Source organism: Pseudopodoces humilis, chromosome 8 (genome assembly GCF_049639895.1).
Source record: "Pseudopodoces humilis isolate 2021_Gansu_Grassland_sample_001 chromosome 8, ASM4963989v1, whole genome shotgun sequence".
Classification (NCBI taxonomy): domain Eukaryota; kingdom Metazoa; phylum Chordata; class Aves; order Passeriformes; family Paridae; genus Pseudopodoces; species Pseudopodoces humilis.
The window spans coordinates 637,501-652,119 of NC_142207.1; the positions used below are offsets into that span (position 1 = coordinate 637,501).

Sequence of the window (14,619 nt, forward strand, 5' to 3'; positions counted from 1 at the left end):
CTTCCCTCCCTGCCCTGCCCTGACCTCCCTCCCCTCCCTCCCCTCCCGGCAGCCTCGCCCCGCAGAGCTGGGCACGGGCAGAGCTGGGCACGGGCAGGGCTGGGCACGGACAGAGCTGGGCACGGACAGAGCTGGGCACGGACAGAGCTGGGCACGGACAGAGCTGGGCACGGACAGAGCTGGGCACGGACAGAGCTGGGCACGGACAGAGCTGGGCACGGGCAGAGCTGGGCACGGGCAGAGCGCTGCGAGGCCCCCGGGGCGCTCCCGGTGCCAGGAACCGGCGCTCCATGAGAGGGCAGCACAGGAACGGGAACGGGGATGGAACGGGAATGGAACGGGAACGGGAACGGGGATGGAACGGGAATGGAACGGGAACGGGAACGGGAACGGGAACGGGAATGGAACGGGAACGGGAATGGAACGGGAACGGGAATGGAACGGGAACGGGAACGGGAACGGGAATGGAACGGGAACGGGAATGGGAACGGGAACGGGAATGGAACGGGAACGGGAACGGGAACGGGGATGGAACGGGAACGGGAATGGAACGGGAACGGGAATGGGAACGGGAACGGGAACGGGAATGGAACGGGAATGGGAATGGAATGGGAACGGGAATGGAACGGGAACGGGAATGGAACGGGAACGGGAATGGAACGGGAACGGGAACGGGAACAGGAATGGGAACGGAAATGGAACGGGAATGGAACGGGAACGGGAACGGGAACAGGAATGGGAACGGAAATGGAACGGGAATGGAACGGGAACGGGAACGGGAACAGGAACGGGAACGGGAATGGAACGGGAATGGAACGGGAACGGGAACGGGAATGGGAATGGGAACAGGAATGGACCGGGCCGAGCACAGCGGCTGCAGCCCCAGAGAGAGCCCGGGCGGAGAGGAGCGATGGGGACCCAGGGGACCCAGGGGGACCCAGGGGACCCAGGGGGACACGGGGGACCCAGGGGGACACGGGGGACCCAGGGAGACACGGGGGACCCAGGGGGACACGGGCAGCCGGCCCCTGGTGAGCAGGAGGGAGCTGGGATGCTGCACCCCTGCATCCTCCTCATCCTCACTCTGCTGTCTCGGTACCAGGCTGGGCATCCCCGAGGATCCACCCGTGTAAACCCAAACCCCAACAAAAATCATCAGAAATCAACATTTTACAGCTTTTTGAAAAAACAGCCAACGTAACAGATTACCTCAAATTACTCTAATTGGTTTTATTTTAAAAATTTATTTATTAGAAACAAATTGTTCAGGAACCAAGGACTGTTTTTAATGATCCAAAACAGAAATAAGTGCTCTAGTCTACTACTGCCCTATATGGAATAAATCAATATTAAAACTAATTAACCCTTTTCAAAGGCGTTTTGTCTCTGGTTTTTATTTAATGGTTCAGTGCAACCTGAAGTACTGCCAGAGCTGGATAAGCTCCATTTAAAAAATGGTCAATTTTGAAAACAATTTAACAGCTTACCGTGATGAACATTTTTGTATTTTTTTTTAACCAGGAAGAACTTGGCTTCAAGAGATGAGGGATAAAACCCTCTCCTTTGCTGATGCAATGAGTCTCTAATCAGAACTGGCCACCCAGCTCAACCTCACGTGGAAAATGCATACGTATTTCTAGGATTTCAAATATTATAGACAAGGTGTTAAGTGTTCTGCCAGCTATAGGGTTCTAGATGAGGACTTTTGTTTTTTACATTCCTAAACCAGAAAAATCCTGAGCTTTCTGCAGTTCAGAAGATTTTGATGCAAGAGAGCAGAAATCTAAAGGAAGGTGGAAAAAAAATCCCAGTAAAATATCCCTGCTTACAGCTCCCTCCTTCCTACAACAGTTTAACTGGATAATCCCTTAGCACCAAACCAAAATCACTTCAGTAGCAATAATCAGTTCTTAAATTCTTGTGAAAGCTTCCTTAATTGTCCCATGCACAATTTGAAAGTTGAGACAGATTTTCAGACAATTTGGGGAGAATCAAGCCCTGTTCTGGGTTAGGTAGCCCTGTCACTTGGCTACTCCAGGCTCCCACACTCCTCTTCCTCCCAGGAAATTACAAATTAGAGGAGTGCAGTGGGGGAGAGAAAAGCAGTAATTTATGAAAACACAGTACACCATAATTTTGCCATTTTTCTGCAATAAGGATGGCAAATGATTCATGGGGAAAAATGAAATATATTCCCCTGTCAGCTCAACAGATCCAAGATTTACAGCTCCTCGACTTGGACAGGAACAGCTCCGCTTGCATGGGAATGAATTGCAAATCAGTTAATTGGAGAGATGCAAAAATAATAAATTAATCTGTGCAAAATAAATGGAGCAACAATTTGGGACAGCAAATGAAGGGCAGTGGAACCCTGGTTTGTTCTGGGGGGCACCTTGGCACTGGGGACAGCACCTCAACCCTGTCGGTTTTACAGATCCACTGAATTCCAGCTGCAGCAGCTGGACAAGCACATCTGGGGGAGGGGAGCCAGAGCCCAGTCTGCCTCTGCTGGCAAGTAAAGGCACAGGGGGAGGGTGTGATGTGCTCAGGTGATGCCCAGCTCACCTGGGCAGTGCAGGATGTGTGACCCTCACATCCCTCAGGTGATGCCCAGCTCACCTGGGCAGTGTGGGATGTGTGACCCTCACATCCCTCAGGTGATGCTCAGCTCACCTGGGCAGTGTGGGATGTGTGACCCCAGCTCCCACATGTCCCGGAGGGCTGTGAGGGCTCAGCAGGGCAGAGGCAGCCCTGGGGCAGTGAAATACCGAAATGTGCCGGGTTTAGAGCCCGGGGATGGGCAGTGAAATACCGAAATGTGCCGGGTTTAGAGCCCCGGGGCAGTGAAATACCGAAATGTGCCGGGTTTAGAGCCCGGGGCAGTGAAATACCGAAATGTGCCGGGTTTTACAGCCCCGGGGCAGTGAAATACCGAAATGTGCCGGGTTTAGAGCCCGGGGATGGGCAGTGAAATACCGAAATGTGCCGGGTTTAGAGCCCGGGGATGGGCAGTGAAATACCGAAATGTGCCGGGTTTAGAGCCCCGGGGCAGTGAAATACCGAAATGTGCCGGGTTTAGAGCCCGGGGATGGGCAGTGAAATACCGAAATGTGCCGGGTTTAGAGCCCCGGGGCAGTGAAATACCGAAATGTGCCGGGTTTAGAGCCCCGGGGCAGTGAAATACCGAAATGTGCCGGGTTTAGAGCCCGGGGATGGGCAGTGAAATACCGAAATGTGCCGGGTTTAGAGCCCGGGGCAGTGAAATACCGAAATGTGCCGGGTTTAGAGCCCGGGGATGGGCAGTGAAATACCGAAATGTGCCGGGTTTAGAGCCCGGCAGGTGCCACCGGACGAGCCCGGCTCGGGCAGCGCTGGCTCCGGGCTCTGCCGAGCACCAGGAGCAGAATTCCAGCTCCAATTCCCTGAGCGCTGAGCCAAGGACAGCTGGGACACTGAGGGGACACTGAGGGGACACTGAGGGGACACTGAGGTGACACTGAGGGGACACTGAGGGGACACTGAGGGGACACTGAGGGGACACTGAGGGGACACTGAGGGGACACTGTGGGGACACTGAGGTGACACTGAGGGGACACTGAGGGGACACTGAGGTGACACTGAGGGGACACTGAGGGGACACTGAGGGGACACAGAGGGGACACTGAGGTGACACTGAGGGGACACTGAGGGGACACTGAGAGGACACTGAGGGGACACTGAGGGGCACGGAGCTGTCTGGCAGCAGGACCCCTCGGGTGTCCCCAACATGTCCCCTGTGCCACAGGACACACCCAGCTGGGTCCCGGTGCTGAAATACAAACGCTGCTTTGCTATTCCCCATTTCCAACCAGGCTGTGACAGGGACAATAATGGGAATTTCTGACCCTGCTGGGGTGATGGCACAGGAAGGGACCAGCCCCAAAACTCCTCCCAGCAGCACAGCCAGGAGCTCCACACGAGGCTGTTCTAGCGCTGCAAAATATTTGGGATAAAGCTGATCACAGCAAACATTCTCTGCATTGTCACTTACACACCGTGGATTAGGGGAAAATCCATCATCTCTGAGTTCCCCTCTGCTCTGGGTCATTCCCACATGGAGGCACTGCCTGTACTCAGCGTGTACTCAGCGTGTACTCAGCCTGTACTCAGCCTGTACTCAGCCCCTGTACACAGCCTGTACTCAGCCTGTACTCAGCGTGTACTCAGCGTGTACTCAGCCCCTGTACACAGCCTGTACTCAGCCTGTACTCAGCCTGTACTCAGCGTGTACTCAGCCTGTACTCAGCCTGTACTCAGCCTGTACTCAGCCTGTACTCAGCCCCTGTACTCAGCGTGTACTCAGCCTGTACTCAGCCTGTACTCAGCCTGTACTCAGCCTGTACTCAGCCTGTACTCAGCGTGTACTCAGCCTGTACTCAGCCTGTACTCAGCGTGTACTCAGCCTGTACTCAGCCCCTGTACACAGCCTGTACTCAGCCTGTACTCAGCCTGTACACAGCCCCTGTACTCAGCCTGTACACAGCCTGTACTCAGCCTGTACTCAGCCCCTGTACTCAGCCTGTACACAGCCTGTACTCAGCCTGTACTCAGCCCCTGTACTCAGCCTGTACACAGCCTGTACTCAGCCTGTACTCAGCCTGTACACAGCCCCTGTACTCAGCCTGTACACAGCCTGTACTCAGCCTGTACTCAGCCCCTGTACTCAGCCTGTACTCAGCCTGTACTCAGCCCCTGTACTCAGCCTGTACTCAGCCTGTACTCAGCCTGTACACAGCCCCTGTACACAGCCTGTACTCAGCCTGTACTCAGCCTGTACTCAGCCTGTACTCAGCCTGTACTCAGCCTGTACTCAGCCTGTACACAGCCTGTACTCAGCCTGTACTCAGCCTGTACTCAGCCTGTACTCAGCCTGTACTCAGCCTGTACTCAGCCTGTACTCAGCCTGTACTCAGCCCCTGTACTCAGCCTGTACTCAGCCTGTACTCAGCCTGTACTCAGCCCCTGTACTCAGCCTGTACACAGCCTGTACTCAGCCTGTACTCAGCCTGTACACAGCCTGTACTCAGCCTGTACTCAGCCTGTACTCAGCCTGTACTCAGCCCCTGTACTCAGCCTGTACTCAGCCTGTACTCAGCCTGTACTCAGCCCCTGTACTCAGCCTGTACACAGCCTGTACTCAGCCCCTGTACTCAGCCTGTACTCAGCCTGTACTCAGCCTGTACACAGCCTGTACTCAGCCTGTACTCAGCCTGTACACAGCCTGTACTCAGCCTGTACTCAGCCTGTACACAGCCCCTGTACTCAGCCTGTACACAGCCTGTACTCAGCCTGTACTCAGCCTGTACTCAGCCTGTACACAGCCTGTACTCAGCCTGTACTCAGTCTGTACTCAGCCTGTACACAGCCTGTACTCAGCCTGTACTCAGCCCCTGTACTCAGCCTGTACTCAGCCTGTACTCAGCCTGTACTCAGCCTGTACACAGCCTGTACTCAGCCTGTACTCAGCCTGTACTCAGCCTGTACACAGCCTGTACTCAGCCTGTACTCAGCCTGTACTCAGCCCCTGTACTCAGCCTGTACTCAGCCTGTACTCAGCCTGTACTCAGCCTGTACACAGCCTGTACTCAGCCTGTACTCAGCCTGTACACAGCCTGTACTCAGCCTGTACACAGCCTGTACTCAGCCCCTGTACTCAGCCTGTACTCAGCCTGTACTCAGCCTGTACTCAGCCTGTACACAGCCTGTACACAGCCTGTACTCAGCCTGTACTCAGCCTGTACTCAGCCTGTACACAGCCTGTACACAGCCTGTACACAGCCCCTGTACTCAGCCTGTACACAGCCCCTGTACTCAGCCTGTACACAGCCTGTACACAGCCCCTGTACACAGCCTGTACACAGCCCCTGTACTCAGCCTGTACACAGCCTGTACTCAGCCTGTACTCAGCCTGTACACAGCCTGTACACAGCCTGTACTCAGCCTGTACTCAGCCTGTACTCAGCCTGTACACAGCCTGTACTCAGCCTGTACTCAGCCTGTACTCAGCCTGTACACAGCCTGTACACAGCCTGTACACAGCCCCTGTACTCAGCCTGTACACAGCCCCTGTACTCAGCCTGTACACAGCCTGTACACAGCCCCTGTACACAGCCTGTACACAGCCCCTGTACTCAGCCTGTACTCAGCCTGTACTCAGCCTGTACACAGCCTGTACTCAGCCTGTACTCAGCCTGTACACAGCCTGTACACAGCCTGTACTCAGCCTGTACTCAGCCTGTACTCAGCCTGTACACAGCCTGTACACAGCCTGTACTCAGCCTGTACTCAGCCTGTACTCAGCCTGTACTCAGCTCCGTGGCAATGTCCCTGGCAGCAGAGCGAGTTCAGCCAGGAAATAATGTGGAGACGATGAAGGCTGTGCTGCCGTCGTTAACCGATTCCCCGGCAGGGGAGATGGATCTGTTCAGTCAGAGTTCCTCACCACGGGGCTCACCTGGCACAGAACACCCTCCGAAGCCTTGGGAAATCTCTCCTGTTCCCCGCTCCCCATCTGGCTCAGGATCTGTGTGGGGGCTGCTCCCGGCCAGCAAACCCAGCTGGGAACCGGATCTATCGGCCAGGACACCTGTGGCTGCTGCCACTGCAGCCTGAGAGGGCACTGCAGGACTCACCTGTCACCTGTGCCGCTGCAGGACTCACCTGTGACACTGCAGGACTCACCTGTCACCTGTGCCACTGCAGGACTCACCTGTCACCTGTGCCGCTGCAGGACTCACCTGTCACCTGTGCCGCTGCAGGAGTCACCTGTGACACTGCAGGACTCACCTGTCACCTGTGCCACTGCAGGAGTCCTCACCTGTCACCTGTGGCACTGCAGGACTCACCTGTCACCTGTGCCACTGCAGGACTCACCTGTCACCTGTGCCGCTGCAGGAGTCCTCACCTGTCACCTGTGGCACTGCAGGACTCACCTGTGGCACTGCAGGACTCACCTGTGCCACTGCAGGACTCACCTGTCACCTGTGACACTGCAGGAGTCACCTGTGCCGCTGCAGGACTCACCTGTCACCTGTGCCACTGCAGGACTCACCTGTGGCACTGCAGGACTCACCTGTGGCACTGCAGGACTCACCTGTCACCTGTGCCACTGCAGGACTCACCTGTGGCACTGCAGGACTCACCTGTGGCACTGCAGGACTCACCTGTGCCACTGCAGGACTCACCTGTGGCACTGCAGGACTCACCTGTCACCTGTGACACTGCAGGACTCACCTGTGGCACTGCAGGACTCACCTGTCACCTGTGACACTGCAGGACTCACCTGTGACACTGCAGGACTCACCTGTGACACTGCAGGACTCACCTGTGGCACTGCAGGACTCACCTGTCACCTGTGACACTGCAGGACTCACCTGTGACACTGCAGGACTCACCTGTGACACTGCAGGACTCACCTGTCACCTGTGACACTGCAGGACTCACCTGTGACACTGCAGGACTCACCTGTCACCTGTGCCACTGCAGGACTCACCTGTGACACTGCAGGACTCACCTGTGGCACTGCAGGACTCACCTGTCACCTGTGACACTGCAGGACTCACCTGTGGCACTGCAGGACTCACCTGTCACCTGTGACACTGCAGGACTCACCTGTGCCACTGCAGGACTCACCTGTGGCACTGCAGGACCCCTCTGTCACCTGTGCCACTCACACCTCACTCCCCCTCCTGCCCCGCACTCAGCCCTGAGATGAAGCCAGGCTTCACCACACACCCCATCCCCTCCTCCTCCTCCTCCCCAAGGATCCCCTCCAGGGTGACCCCGAGGTATTTCTGCACCTGCCACAACAAACTGGCAGCCAAAGGAGCGTTTTTAACCAGTTTTATTGATTCATGCTTTCAGTCCTTACTCAGTTAAAAACAAGGCACATTAAATACATCCTCTTACTGCTCAATAAACGCATGCGGCTCATTCCAGATATCAAAGGTAATAAATAACGGCAGGAAAACACCAAGACAGTTATAAAAATGACAGCCCAGCCTCAAACACAGCGTTGAACAGCCCAGGCTGCAACAGGAACCTGACAACAGAGCTAAGTGCCACGTGCAAACCTGCAGTGTGTCCATACAGGTATTTGTACAGACACTGCATGGATCCCCCCGCCCCACACAGACAGGTTACTTCAAATACAAAATACCCACAGAAAATCCAGAAATCTTTCACTTCACCAAAAGAAAAGGAAAAAAAAATTAAAAAAATAATATGCAATAATCCCATTGCAGCTTTTCCATCCCAGATGAGCACGGCAAGACAGTGACATCACACATTGACATAAAAACCCCAGACAGCAAAGCCAACCCTCCTGCAGACAGAACGAGGGGTGTAAATACACACCTGGAGTTTTCCATGAGCAGATTCAGCTGCTGCTGGGGGACACATGCAGCTGCCCCTGCCACTGCAGGCCTGGCTGTGCCGTGCAGGAGGGGACACAGAGGAAATCCATGGGACACACACAGCCAGGAGAACCCCACAGTCACATTCCAGGTGCAGGGTTAGCAAAACAACAAAGAGCACACTTGGGGCACAGCACAGAAACCCTGCTTCCCACATAAATTCAGGTTATTATTTGAACAATGCCAGTTAGAGAGCAGTGGAGAATTTCTCTTTAAACTGTACAAAAGCTGTTCAATAGTGAAAATACTATTTCTTTACAAAAAACTTGTCCAATATTGGAAATATTTTTTTTTTCACGTGGCCTAGAAAACGTCTCATGACTTTTGCTTTTTTTTTTCCCCTTTAACTTTTGTTAATAGTAGGATCCTGAACCCCTTCCCTTGCTCACTGAGCCAAAATTACTGTGTTACACATTCATTTCCCTCCATTCTGCAGGATATGTGAAATCTGTTACAGTGGGTTTGGAAACACAAACACTCCATCCTTCACCTGAACGTTCTGGAACACAGCTCAAAAGGAAAAGCCTGCAGGAGCACAGGAACAAACCCCTCTGCTCATTAGAACACCCTTGTGGTGTCAGATGTGCCAGCTCCTGTCCCTCAGCCCCTGCTCCAAGCACAAAGCCAGAACCTGAACAACATCTGCATCAAAAATCCAACTGAGCATGCAAAACCCATCTGAACCCTTTCAGGAACTCCTTTTAGGTGAACCTTGCCCTTTTCTTTTTTATCTGCTGTTTTTCAACACCTGAATGTTTGATGTTGTTTTTAAGGGTTCTGTTTCTGCAGCCAAACACAGCATCTGCACTCACGGTGCTACATCCCACCACTCCACTTGTGTCTGGAACCATTCTCCCTGTTAAAATATCCAAGGAATCCTTGCTGTTTGCTCCTGCCCTGTTACTTTCCATCAGTGGGTGTGGTGATATCAGTTAAACACATCAAATTTTACTTCAGCAGAATTTCTGACCCCTGGGAAGGGAAGCTTGGTTTGAGGTGGAAATTGCTCTACTCAGGGGACCCAGCAGATGCCAAATGCAGCAGTAAACCAGGCTTCCCTGCCTTGTTCTACACGGGGCAGAAATGTCCCAGCTGATCTCAGCCCAACCCAGCAGCAGGAGGACAACAGGCAGGTACAGCTGGACACAGCTCCAGTGAGGGCTCCGTCTTTGGGTTTTTCATTTAACCTGCTGAAAAACAGCCGTTTTCTCTAGAAAAGTTAGTAGGATGCAAGACATGCACCTTGTTTTTTTCAATGTGTTTGAGCATTTTTAATTAACATTTAAGACTGCTGTGCTACCAAAACCTGCCCCATCCTACAGAGCATCAGGGTTTGCCCCAAATGTGAAACACTCTTTAGCATAAAACAGCTTTTGCCTTTATTTCACTGCACAAAGCACCACCTGCATACAATGCCATTTATTAGAGGCAGTTTATTTGTGTTAACAGGGAAGAAAGGAAGCTGTTCCAGCTTTCAGCTACAGAATTACCTCGGGTGATTAATCCAGGTGGTTTTTTCCAGCTGGAATTTCTGGGTGGCCCCATAGTGGCACCACTGGACAAACAGGGCAAGCCTATCACCCGTAGAAGGCTCAGGACAGGTCTCCACCACCCCAACCCCAGGAAGTGCTGGGTTTGTTCCTTTGGGATGGTGTCTCCACTACAGCTTTCCCTCTCCTGCTCTTCTGAAGAGGCAGAAGCAGCTGTGAGATGTTGTGTTTGCAGAAGTCAGCGTGTTTAAGGGCAGGGTTCCCTCTGAGCACCGTGTGCTCTGAACACAAACCGGGCCAGGAGCGCGTACCTGAACCCCGCGCTGCCGAGGCCACGCTGGGACTGCGGCACCGGAGCGGGGAGGGAATCATTCACAACAACCACAAACGCACCGAAGTCTCTTGGGAGAGCTGCACTGAGCCAGCCAGGGGGATCAGGAGCCCTGGAATGTTCCGGCAGCCCGGGCTCAGAGCCCCCCTCCGCTGCGGTCCACCGGGATGGCCTGGCGGCGCCGCAGGTTCTCCTCGGCGCTCTTCATCAGCACGGCCAGCCTGCTCCCCGACACACGGCCCTTCTGGATGGCACTCATCAGCTGGGGACACGGGGACACGAGTGTCACTCACGGGCTGCCAGCCCTCCCTGCTGGGCCCAGGGCCACGGCACTGAGCCCACACAGCCAAAGTGCCGGAGCGCAGCCCAAAGTGTGACCCCGGAGCCTCACTCCAGCTCCCTCCCACACCCCACACCCCAGGAGTAACACAGGCTGATCCCCAGGAGTGACACAGGCTGATCCCCAGGAGTGACACAGGCTGATCCCCAGGAACACCTCAGGCTGATCCCCAGGAGTGACACAGGCTGATCCCCAGGAACACCTCAGGCTGATCCCCAGGAGTGACACAGGCTGATCCCCAGGAGTAACACAGGCTGATCCCCAGGTGTGACACAGGCTGATCCCCAGGAGTGACACAGGCTGATCCCCAGGAACACCTCAGGCTGATCCCCAGGAGTAACACAGGCTGATCCCCAGGTGTGACACAGGCTGATCCCCAGGAGTGACACAGGCTGATCCCCAGGTGTGACACAGGCTGATCCCCAGGAGTGACACAGGCTGATCCCCAGGAATGACACAGGCTGATCCCCAGGAGTGACACAGGCTGATCCCCAGGAGTGACACAGGCTGATCCCCAGGTGTGACACAGGCTGATCCCCAGGTGTGACACAGGCTGATCCCCAGGTGTGACACAGGCTGATCCCCAGGTGTGACACAGGCTGATCCCCAGGAACACCTCAGGCTGATCCCCAGGAACACCTCAGGCTGCTCTGGACAGGTGAGGGTGGCAGAAGAGTGCAAGTACCAAATATGATCCACTTGGAAGCAGTGCAGACAACACCAGTGTGGACAAACACCGTCACTGGGGTTTTTCCGTGACATTTCAGAATGTGGGATAGAATAGCATTCAGAATGCTGGGCCCAGCGGCTGCACAGGCTTTCTTTGGTTATTTGTAATATCTGAAGGATGCAGCTCACTGAAGATTCAGGATATTTTTCCATTTAGGAAGGGATTGTTCCCTGTGAGGGTGGGCAGGCCCTGGCACAGGTGCCCAGAGCAGCTGTGGCTGTCCCTGGATCCCTGACAGTGCCCCAGGCTGGGTTGGAGCAGTTTGGGACAGTGGAAGGTGTCCCTGCCCCTGGCTTGAAGATGAGCTTTAGGGTCCCTCCCAAGCCACACCACGCAGGGATTTCATGATTCCTGATCCACCACCGATCCCAGACCTGCCCTTTTCCACCCACATGTCTTTCTCTGGAGCCACTGCACTTGACTCCCACAATTCTTTCAAATCCAAATTCCTTTATAGACTTTTAAAACTAATTTGCTATTAAGTCCTGGAAGCTGGACTCTGCTCTCTCCCAGTGAAAGCACGCTAGTGCTAAGATTTTAGTTAATTCTTTTTTATCCCATGGATAAAGCCAGCATTAGAGCTGAAATTACCTGCAGCCTGCTCTGCAGAGAGTGCTGGGGAAGCAATCAGCACTTGCCAAATGCAATTTCTTACTCCCATTGACTGCAGGAACCCTTCAGATTCCTTCCCCCCCACAGGAAGAGCTGCTCATTACACCTGCAGCTGGACCTGTGCAAACGTGCTGTGGCCCCCTGCCAGTTGCAGAGCACAGGGAGAAGGCCAGGCCCGTGCACAGACAGGGATGTCACAGCAGCAGAGGCACTGCCTCCTGCCCAGTCACGCCTGCCAGAGCTTGGGGCGATGTGCTTTAGAGGAATGGGATGGGCTTTCAGGTCTCTTCCTGCTCAGACCACTCTGGCATTCCATGATTCCCCTGGATTTAACAGGGGGTGGTTGCCTTTACATCCCAGCACCGGTTCCCAAGGCTCCCTCTCCTTCCTGGAGCCCCAGTGCCAGCAGCTCCAGGGATCCAGGTGTGCCCTGTGCCAGCTGTGCTCCCTGCCTGGGCATCCCTCCACGGGCACTGGGAGCACCAGGGGCTGCCAGGGCTCCAGGGCCAGCCCTGCTCTGCTCCCACCTGCAAAGCCAGGCAGCCCCCAGCTACAACCTGCTCTATTTTCCAACACAAAGCTCCACAAATATTTGCCCGGGGCTTGCACAAGTTCTGCGCTGAAACGCAATTACCTGAAAGTTTTCAGAAAGCAAACACCCAAGTATTGGGCACTGACTTAACAGATCCATTAAAAAATTAAACAAACATCTAATGTATTTTGCTCCTTCCATGGCAACCCCAGTTCATTTCAGTGGCAGCCTCCCTGCTCAGCACTGAGTGTTTCCCTGGAGCACAGGAGAGGGCTGAGCCCTGCAGTGCCATCACTGCTGCTCCACACCCAGGCTGCTCTGGGCCACGTGCAGGGGTCACACGGATTTGCACAATCATGAAACTGCTCCTGAGCACTGCCTGCCCTTTGCATTGCACAGGATGATGTAGGGCTGGCAATCCCTGGTGAGGCTGGTCAGCCCAGCAGAGAAACCCCAGAATGCCCCAAACCCCACACAACAACAATTACTGGTTGTTTCAACTCCTCGAGCAATGTAGCCAGCCTAACCGAACTCCTAACTCAGCCCTGCAGAAGGGGGAGAGAAACCAGAGAGAGGTTTCCAGTGGAGGTACAAGGGTGTCTCCTTCCAGCAGCCAGAGCCCAGCTGGGCTGTTCTCTCCCATTTGAACAGATCAGCACAAACTCCCAAAGCCATTGGTTCTCCTTCCCCCCGCTTTGTTTGGTTTGGTTTTTCCCCTTCCCCCAAGTTCACTGCAGCTCCTCAGCTCAATTGCTGTATTTTAGGCAAATAAATACTCCTTTTTGCTAATGCTGGACACAACCTGTGAAAATTTTCTGCATTTAGATTCAACAATGCTGCTCTTATCCCCAGCTCATCTCCAGAGAGACAATTACCATTTCCTTTGCCTTGATCTTGTTTGTTTAACTTGACACAGTGAAGAAAGGGCTGACATTGACCAAAATCCCCGGCATTAATTTCTCTCCTGTTTGGCATTCATCATTGCCACTGGGCAGGGGAGACACGGCAGGCTCTGAAATACCACCCCAAAAAAGGCTCCTCAAACACCAACCCAGCACCTGCAAAGGGAGCACCCTTGGGTTTGCTTGAAAGCCCCCGAAAAAGGAGATGCATGTATTTTCTTCAGAGACTGGGACCATTTAGCCAGCCCAGGACTTAAAATGGGTTATAGGGCCTGGATGAGCTCTAACTACAAGCTCAGTCTTTATAATACTCAGTTTATTATTTAGTTATTCAGTTTATTATTATAGTTATATTACTATTTGTTATTTAGTTGTTTATTATACAGTTTCTTAGCTTACTCATTTTTATAACAACCCTTAACAGCTGCAGATAATGCCAGATAATGCACTTTCCAATGGACACCTGCATCATTTTAAATATATTTACACAGCATTTCTGGGCTTAAAATGCCAAATTCAGGTCTGGACTGGGGCATACTTTGTAAATTGGATCCATTCTTTGAGTCTGACTGGGAAAAAACCCCCTGAATTTCCAAGCAGCTTGAGGATGGCTCTGTGAGCCCCTTGTACCAACACCACAGGTAACACTGCCCTGGTCCCCAACCCAGCCCTTATTCCTTTTAAGTTTTAAGCCTGTTTTGCCCTTCTCCTAATCCATATCTCACAGCAAAAGATGAGTAAGTTTTCTGGTGATTTTTAGCTAATGCTTTAAAATCACCACATTATTTGGTGCGTCGGCCGGGAAACGAAATTCGCTAATCTAAATTACTACAAGTCGCTGGCAGTGTGTTTGCCTTTAAAAAGCCAGCCTTTCCTGGCACCAAGCACAGCACGTACCTGCAGGAACTCGTTGAGCTCCACCTGCCCGTTTTTGTTGAGATCCACCTCGTTGAGGATCTCGTGGAGGGTGTTCTCGTCCATCTGCACGCTGATGCTCTGCACGGGACAAGCACAGGAGGAGGGGGCTCAGCAGCCTGGGCCTCTCCTGGCTCCCACAGCTGCTCCCAGAGGGGTGAGGAGCACAGGGCACTCACCTCCAGCACACGCTGCACGTCCAGGGTGGTGATGAAGCCCTTCTTGTCCTTGTCAAACATGCGGAAGCGCTTCTTGTACCTGCGAGGGAGGGCTGGCGCGTCAGGGCTGCCGTGGGGCTGCGGGGACAGCAGCAC

The 14,619-nt window shown here is 53.7% G+C and overlaps 1 protein-coding gene across 2 annotated transcripts in view; it reads right to left on the bottom strand.

Annotated features, from left to right (window-relative positions):
- Positions 1 to 9,857: 9,857 nt before the first annotated feature.
- The window catches only part of GPD2 (glycerol-3-phosphate dehydrogenase 2), a 45,874-nt gene continuing 41,112 nt past the window's right edge, over positions 9,858 to 14,619 (bottom strand). For both annotated transcript variants that reach the window (XM_005519572.3, XM_088058866.1), the window contains exons 15-17: positions 14,485 to 14,563; positions 14,288 to 14,386; positions 9,858 to 10,536 (exon numbers count right to left, since the gene is read on the bottom strand). In XM_005519572.3, the coding sequence (XP_005519629.1) occupies positions 10,411 to 10,536; positions 14,288 to 14,386; positions 14,485 to 14,563 (304 nt within the window). In that variant the 3' untranslated portion in view covers positions 9,858 to 10,410. The remainder of the gene's footprint in view (positions 10,537 to 14,287; positions 14,387 to 14,484; positions 14,564 to 14,619) is intronic.